Here is a 9,306-nt window from a genome sequence, read left to right on the forward strand (position 1 = left end):
AAATCTTACTAAAAATAATAATATTTATTAGCTACATAGCATTATTCATTTAAAATAATCATTTATTATCACAATTATTCATCTTAGTTTCTTATATATTTTTCTCAACTTCTATTATAGATAACATTATAAATTAGAGAAATAATAATATTACTCCTATCTTGATGATATTATTTTTTATAAATTCAAATAAATATACAATGAAAAGAAAATATGTGAGAAGTGATATTATTATTTCTCTATAAATTACGATATTAAATTGTCACTTATCCATATTTATTTAACATGAGAATCATAAGTTATTTTAAAAATAAATAAATAAATAAATAAGCGGGAGAATGACTATTTATTTATTTATTTATTTATTTTTGCATATTATAATAATAGTAGGTAATATTTCAACTTGGAAAATCAACAGCAAAAATTGCAGACTTTATATATGTGTGTGTATAATTTAAAATAAAAATATTTTATGCACACTACAAAATAATACAGTGATTTAGTATATGGTTATATGCCATGGTTTTAGTACTCTCAAAATTAAGAGTTGTGGATGTGCATATGAGGCTGTGTTAATCAAATGTGAGAAGTTAAAGTTTTTTTGCCTCTCTTTTTGACAGGAATTAAAAAAATTGGGAAAATAAAGTATATTTTTCAATTTTTTATTATTTTTTTATATTTTTTTGTTTCATTTATAAAATTAATAATAAAAAATCACACTTTATTCTTTTAATTATTAAAAGAAATTGAGATGATCAATTTCCTAAATTTGACTATCATGTTCGAATGGTTTAACCTTCCCTCTTAGTCAGTCAGATGGAATTTTAAGTATGAATTGTGTTGTGTCACGTACTGTTGAGAAGAAAATTTTAAGGTATTTCAGAAATACTTAGTAATTTTAGTTATTGTTCATAATTATATATATAAAATTAAGGCCAACTGTATGTCATAATTACTAAAATATCAATATTTTTAAAATACTTTAATTTTTTTCACGTTGAGATAACAAAGTGTAAAAGATAAAGTTTCACGTCAATAATGAATACACAAATTAAAATCTAAAATATATAATAGATATATAAATGCAAGAATAATTAATCTTATATAAATGTCAACAATTCAAGAAGGTCTTCCAACATAAAATGCAAGAAAGAATAACTTATATAAACTAGAGGTATAAACACCACCATTTTAAAAAAAAAAATAATTAATCTCTAAGTAGAGTAGCATAAAAAATTTCATTCCAAGAATCAGGAGCACCGGCAAGACACCAATGACTGCAATCAACAAAAGAAGGACCACTTCCTGTATAAATTGAAGGGTGACCATCTATTCTTAGTTGTGTTAGCAAAGTAATATCAAGCAGTTCCACTGGTTTTGTCATGTTATTTATAACACTCTTCACTATGTCCACACCTGGATATGGTGCTGCCATTGATCCTTCCTCTGGTTGAGTTTTTCTCAAGCATGCCTTCTCACTTCAATATTCAATTCAATAAAAAAGCAAGTGATTATAAGAACTAATTTGAATGAAGAACTTACTTAAGCTCTTTTTTATAAAGGGTTTAAAACATAAAGACTTATTTTAAAAGTAATTTATAAATAAATTATTTTATATTTAAATTTTTATTATAGAAGTACTTATTTTAAAATTATTTTAATAAATATAAATGATAAAATAGATTTTTAGAATGAGAGAAGTTAAATTTTTGAAAAGTTAACAGCATATTTAAATAATTTTTAAAAAAGTTAAAAACATATTTAAAAAACTGTACCAAACAATGCTAATGTAATTTTTCATAAGTCAAAAGCTCCAGAAAAATAATTTTTGAAGCTCTTCAAATAGACTCTAATTTGTTTTGTAAAACTTTATAATCAATATTGTTAATAAATTAATTACAATTTATCATATTCCTAAATTTTAAGTTATGAGTATTTTAACTTCTAATAAACTTAAAAATATGTATTTTTAAAATGTTTAAATTAAACACCTATATTCTTCTAAAATGTAATTTTGTCCGAAATAAGTGGGTTATATATATTTTTTTTTTGGTGACTTTTTGAACTTTGGTTATATGTGCAAATAGTCTCCATAAATTTTCTTAAATTTGCAATTTTGATACACTAAATTTTAATTAACAAATGAAAGAAAAATAACTAAGATAGTGAACTTATTAATTAGTCCACACAATTAGAGGTAAATTAGAGTTAAACATGGGTTATGTGTACATTTTGTAATCACTTAATTAAAAGCTGTCAACAGTTGTTTATAATCTTATGACTTTCTGTCTTGGAATATTTATTTATAGTGCATGCATTCACTTTTGGATCCATGGACATTTGAGCTGGCAGCATATAGCTAGCACTTGTTTTCTTAATTGAAGAAACTTTTTTAGCCACGTTTTGAATCTCATTCTTTCTTTTATAGGGAACAATTTTTCTCTTCTTTATGGAAAACTTTTCAATAACCATAAAGGATAGTGATATTATTAATTAAAAAATTTATATTTATTGACCATTAGAATTTCAAGAAGAGCGGTATATGGTACCCTATATGAAAGGAGAAGAAAATAAAATAGGAAGGAATTAACAAAATTAGAGAGAAATAAGGAATTAGGATTCATTAGACTAGAGAAGAAAATAAAAAAAAAATAGATAATTCTATAAGACTAGAATTTTAAAGAGAGAGAAAAAAAATACTAATTATTATTTTTTTTTATTGATTGCATTTTTACTGTCACTTTTTTTTGGTACTATAAATTTTTATTATCTTTCATTATAATAAATCACACTAACTAATAAAATTATTTAATTGGATTTCAGGCTCACTTTTACTCATCACTGTGTCACTAAAGAATGACATAATTTTTGCTATCAATAAATGAACACATTACACATACATGCTATTATACTTTCATAACAATAATTTAAATGTGCATAAAATTTCTTTACAATATTGCATTTTATTAGTTTTAGGAATATTTAGATCTTTTGAGTGAACAGTAGTTATATAAAAATAAATTAAATATAGTATCCTAAAGTGTTGGTGTCAAATAATACAAAGAAAATCTAGAAATGGAAGTAAAGAAATTGAACTTACTCAGCATGGGAAGCAGAAATTCCTTGAAAAAAGACTCTAATCTTTGAAGGATCAATGTTAGAATCTATCCATTTTGCCCAAGTGGTCAATGCAATCTTGAAAGCTTCCATATGATCCATGTCCTTGATCAACTTATCACCCACTTGAAAATAATCCCATCTGTAGAAACAATATAATAGCAAAGTTTAAATTTCTATATACAAAAATAACTTTTTAATTTTTACACACATATAACAATATCAATAAAATTAAATATCTTTTATATTGATGAAAAATTATCCGGAACAATAAATTTAATTTGACAAGGATACAAAAAAATTTATACTATCAAATATTCAATATGTCAAAATTAAATTATAACAGTAATCATAAAATATATAATTGAAGAAAATGAAATAAATACGTTTGAGAGTGTCCTGTATGAGTCCACCAATGATAGCTATTGAAAATCAAAATGTCTACTTCTTTCCACTGTCCCCCAGTGCTAATGCTGTCCAACTTTAGAATTCCACCTTTTTCTTTGTCATTTATCAAATCCACAAGAAACCCATTTTTCAACCACATGATTGACGCTTCATATTCCTACAAAAATAAATAAATAAAAATGATTGAATTTTTCTAATAAAAAATTATGAAGGCTCGCTATCAATGAAGATGTGTGATGATTACCGGAAATGAGAAAATAGAGAGCAAACTTTGTCTAGTTAAGGTGTAGTTTGAGTTTGGAACAGTTTTGTGAAGTAAACATGTGAGTGACTGCCACATGTTGTTGCTTATTGAGTCCCCAACAAACATTATCTTCTTTCCTTTGTTTCTCTCCAAAAACTTTTCACCATCAAACCTTCATTCATCAATATCATTAGGAATGATTGGTTGAATTTATACCAAGCTAGTTCATTTCCTTTCATATTTAATTATAGAATGTAAAATTTATACCCAGTCTCATGCTTTATATAATAGATTAAGAAAATGCATTGACTTGATACATATATAAAAAATACAAATAAATATCTAAAAAAAGTTGAAAAATATTTTTTATTATGAATAGTTCATATTTAGTTAGTAATTGGTAGTTTAAACCAAATATAAATAAACAGAAAAACAGAAAAATAATGTATTTATAGGTAAAGACATAGATATAGACAATTTGTCATAGGATATAAATTTATTATATTTTCTTTCATTGTAAAAATTAATAGGTAGAGGCAAAAAAGATATTTTTTTTTTTTACCAAAGATAGAGAAATTCAAACCAACGATATCTTAGATGAGTATAGAGAGACTATGTCATTTGAGCTATAACTCATTGGCTTATTTATATCTTCTAATATCATATACAATATAATGCTTACATAAACCTGGAAAAAGTGTAAGATTATTACCTTGGAAGGTCACAAGCATTGGGCTTCCATCTATACTTGAGGTACTTTTTATCAGGCCTTCCATTTCTAACACAATCAAATCCCTTAGCAATGAAAGGGCAATCACTTGAAGCATTATGTAGAGGATAAAATTCATCAATGACCCATTTGCCTTCATAAAGATCACACCCTTCTTCTACCTTGTTCTTAATCACTTTTTGGTTTGGTGATTGTGGAATTGCCACTGCCGCCGCCACAAAAGTATAATAAGAGGCTAGTAGTGTAAGGGGAACAAGCCACAATGTGAATGCCATTATTTGTGAATGAAATTGTGATTGTATGAAATGAAAACTTTTGAGACCGCAAAGTTCATATTTATTGTCGTTATTTAGTTCTTGATTATGGTGTGTATATTCTTAAATCTTAAAATATATAATTAAATGGGTATATTTTTTATAACTATTCAAAGCTACATCAGAAAGAATCTTAGTAAAAAGCAATTAATCAATATTCTTAATTATTGCACATGACAATATTTTATTATATAATTTAATAAATCGAATAACTCAGTTGGAATATTGGAACTATTAACTTATTATTGTTTATGACAAAATTGTTGTTAATAAAAAGAAATTGTTACGAAGAAGTCATTTTAGAATCACTGATCACCCAAAAGGAAAATGGAGAAATTGACACAAAGAGGAAACATAATTATGTTTAATTATATGATTCATAATAATATAAAATTGCATATTTATTTAATTGAAAACTATCAACTGAAATTATTGGCATTTCATATGTGACAGTAATTCAAATTAAGTTGCATTTTTATTTCCGTTAATGCAGGTATATTGAGGTTATTAATACATTATTTATCTATCTATCTATTATATCTTATTTATTATCTATTATATTATATTAAAATCGAATTTTATGCACTTAATAATAGAGTAAATAATAGAGCTAATGTGACATGATCTTAAAAATATTTTTTGATTTATTTGTCTAATTCATTAAATCAAATCAATAATAATTAATTAATAATAACAATTAATTAATTTGATAGATATTTAAATATCATAATATTTATTATAATTTATATCAATTAATTAACTATAATATATTTATATAGTTAATTATATTAGTTAATTGAATTGATTAATTTTATAAGATAAAGGTTAATTGTTTTTTGATTTATTTCTTTTAATTTATTAAATTAAATTAAACATACTAATTATTTGTATGAATTAATTGATTTGATTAATTCATTATATATTAAAACAATAGATCTATAAATAAAAAAGATAATTGAAATATTTTTAATTAATAATTAATAATACTAAATAATTAATAATGAATAATATAAAAACTAGGATAAAATATATTTTTGTTCTTAAAGTTTGCTAAAAGTTTTAAAATATTTTTATATTTTATTTTTGTTTTAATTATGTCCCAAAAAATTTTGATTTATATCAAATGCTAATTTTTCAAAAAACTTAGGACTAATTCAGTAACAATTTTACAAGAATAACTATCAACACAAATAAATTAAAAATAGTTATCATACATTATTACTGGATTAGTCTTAAATTTTTAAAAATTTAACACCCAAGAGTATGTTTGATGCAAATTAAAAGTTTTTAGGATAAAATTAAAATAAAATAAAACTTAGGAGTATTTTTAAAACGTTTCACAAATTTCAAGAACAAAAATATATTTTATCCTATAAATTATTAATTAACAAACTATCTTAATTATTTATATATTACCATAATTATTCTTTATTCCATCCAATCTTTTTTCATTTATTAGTGACCCTTTCTTATGCATATTTTATTTTTATTTTTTTTTAAAATTATATACTTTTATGTATTATAATCATTAATATTATTTTCTCTTATCAATTTAAATTTTTAAGATAAGTGATTTCATAACATAATATCAGAGTTTTATGTCTAAAAAATTTAGAATTCGATTCTTGATAAACCTCAAAAATAGTAAAAAAAATAGCATAAGAGAAATAAAAAAAAGATTACTTATATAAAAATTAAGTAAATAAAAAAGAACTCTTATTTAATTTAAAAAATATTAAAAATATAATTATTAATGTTGTATGACACACACACACATATATATATATATATATATATAGCTATTATCTAATTTCTGGGGTCGAATAAATTAATGCTTCAACCAATAAAACTTACCGACAGAAAAATATTGGACTTTTCATTTCCTTTTTCGAATATATGTAGTATTTGAATATATGTAGTACAGCGTTCCAAATTATTTAAACCTTAACTAAAGTAGATGAACTTATAAAATAATTAAAGTTATACATGTTCTCTTTATTTTCCAGTAAGTCGCCTATTCTAGTTTAAGGAATTATCATTGCTTGTCTCAATACGAATTCTTTTTATCATCTTCTTAATATACTGAAATTAGATGTCAATGAGTTATAGTTCAAATAGCATAATTTTTTCATACTCGTCTAAAAAATTACGAATTTAAATTTCTCTATTTTTGACACAAAAAATAATATATATATATATATATATATATATATATATATATATATATATATTATACTGAAATTAGATTTTTCTGCAAATTAATGTGAGTGAAGTGTTATGTTTTCATTAATTCATTATTTTTTTTCGAAATAAATAAACTCTTGTTCACTATTACTCATTTATTCCTTTTTTATTACTATTTTTGTTATTACAAAAACTCATTTTCAATTATTTCTATTTGATTTACTAATTTTAGGTAACAATTAATTTTTATAATTCTTGCAAATCTTTTTCTATATTAAATTATTTAATAATAAATACCATTTATTAATAATAAATAATAAATTTTAAATATTATTATTTATAATTACTAATTCAATTATTTATTATTTTTATTCTCACTTATTGTTAAATGCTTTTTCATAATAAATTTATTCATGCTAATTCTTGCTAATCTCCTATATCATAATATTAATAAATAATAAATAGTTTACAATAATAGAAATATTACTACAATATTATAAATATATTTATTGCCTAATATTTTCTTCAACTCGTAAATATACATTATAAATATCGTAAATAACTTGCTATATTAATAACTTACTAAATTAGTAAATAAAATACATGATGTTATGAATAACTTGCTACATTAGTAAATAAACACATGATATTGTAATTTGTGTTATCTATAAAAATTTGTTATATCCATGATTTTATGTGCCATGTGAGAATTTTCTTGCTAACGAGATTTCTCTGTTTGGCAACAAAATTTTTATTCTTGAAAAACACTGGAGACAAAAAACTATAAGATAAACCGCATTTTTTTTAGTTGAATTTGTACTAATATTATTAGATTTGGTTACCAAAAATACATGTGCATGTAACATCACCTATTTCTTAATATTTGAAATAAATTAACTAAAAATACATTAATCAATTATAAATATTATTTATTCATCATTAGTAATGTACAACCTACAACCTATCTGACGTATCGAAGATGAGCGGTGGAGTGAGCGGGGCAAGAGATCTTGAGGGTGAAACACTGTCAGACAATCGACAATGTCAGCGGAAGAGATAAGGGGAAGAGTGAGAGAGGACTTGCATAAGGGAAAAAGGAGGATCATGTTCTGAGAGGAATTTTTAAGTCTTTGAAGGTTTTTTTCAGAGACAAAGTTGTGGGTTCTAAGATTGCTAAAATTTTTGCATTAGTTGAAACATTGTCAGGAGATAACATTGCGGTAGTTTCTGGGAAGTAAGGAGATTTCTTGCCACCGAGTATAACGTTTACCCAAGAAGCTAAGAATTATTTGGCAAAACCTTATAAGGATGCTATAGTGATTAAGGTGTTAGGTAAACATTATAGCTACAATGTATTGTCTCATAAACTCCGAATGGTATGACGGATTAAGGGAGATTTTGATTTCTTGGACGTGGAATTTGACTAGTTTTTGATGAAGTTTGATGTGGCTGAGGAGCGAGAAAATGTTCTCTTAGGAGGTCCATGGATGATTGAGAAAAATTATGTGGCAGTGAAGTCTTAGGATCAAGAGTTCAGATCAAGTGAAAATAGTTTTGGAATAACTTTAGTGTGGATTAGAATTTCTGGATAACCAATTTGGTGCTACCAAGAAGATGCATTGCTTCGTGTTGCGGCTGCAGTTGGCATCCCCGTCAAGGTTGATTTGCAGCAAAATTAGCGGAAAGAGGACGATATGCTCACGCCTGTGTTCAAATAGATTTAGGATTGTCGGTGACTAAGAAGATTCTTGTTGGAGGTGTTGAATATGAAAGTCTTCACCTTATTTGTGCCTCCTGTCTCAAGTTTGGTCATGATATGAAGATATGCAAGACTGACAGCAACACTGGAGGAGGAGCTAATGCCAAGGTAGTCGGCGATGTAGCAAAGCAGCCAGAAAGTTCAAATTCAAAAAATTTGGTGCATGTGAAAATAGCAAGTTTTTATTTTGGCAAGAATCTTGGAGGTGAAACCGTAACTGTTACTATCCCGGATTTGGTGGAAAGTGATTTGCATGTTGATCATGTAGACCATGCACAACATGAGAATTTGAAAGGTTAGACTCAAGTTATTAGAAAAGAAAAGTATAAAATGGACCAAAAGTATTCTTTTAGCACCCATCAAGCCCAAACAAAAGCAAAGAAGACTCCTAACAAGGCTACCAATACTTGGACAAAGGCCTAATCATCAACGTGTAACACATGCTAATAGATCCAAAATAAAATTAAACAGGGACATCAATATTGAAAAACCGGTTAGTGTGGCTTCTTCGGAAACCCGTCACAATGTACATCATCAGCAACAAGGTGAG

The 9,306-nt window shown here is 24.9% G+C and overlaps 1 protein-coding gene across 1 annotated transcript; it reads right to left on the bottom strand.

The window, feature by feature from the left end:
• Nucleotides 1-1,083: 1,083 nt before the first annotated feature.
• LOC112703550 (protein trichome birefringence-like 42) lies at nt 1,084-4,855 on the bottom strand. The gene is made up of 5 exons (XM_025755036.3): nt 4,482-4,855; nt 3,770-3,941; nt 3,504-3,682; nt 3,101-3,259; nt 1,084-1,478 (listed from the first exon to the last, which is right to left on the bottom strand). The coding sequence occupies exons 1-5, from the start codon at nt 4,772-4,774 to the stop codon at nt 1,208-1,210; spliced, it is 1,074 nt and encodes a 357-aa protein (XP_025610821.1). The 5' UTR covers nt 4,775-4,855; the 3' UTR covers nt 1,084-1,207.
• Nucleotides 4,856-9,306: the final 4,451 nt, after the last annotated feature.

Source organism: Arachis hypogaea, chromosome 7, assembly GCF_003086295.3.
Source record: "Arachis hypogaea cultivar Tifrunner chromosome 7, arahy.Tifrunner.gnm2.J5K5, whole genome shotgun sequence".
NCBI classification, from domain to species: Eukaryota; Viridiplantae; Streptophyta; class Magnoliopsida; order Fabales; family Fabaceae; genus Arachis; species Arachis hypogaea.

Bases quoted from the DNA above. Each gene is read 5' to 3' on its own strand.
- LOC112703550 (XM_025755036.3), bottom strand. From the start codon at position 4,774: ATGGCATTCACATTGTGGCTTGTTCCCCTTACACTACTAGCCTCTTAT. The intron at 3,260-3,503 runs GTATTTATTTCA...TTGTTTCTACAG, and splicing joins CATACAGGACACTCTCAAAC to ATGGGATTATTTTCAAGTGG. The intron at 1,479-3,100 runs GTAAGTTCAATT...TGAATATTGAAG, and splicing joins ATTTCTGCTTCCCATGCTGA to TGAGAAGGCATGCTTGAGAA.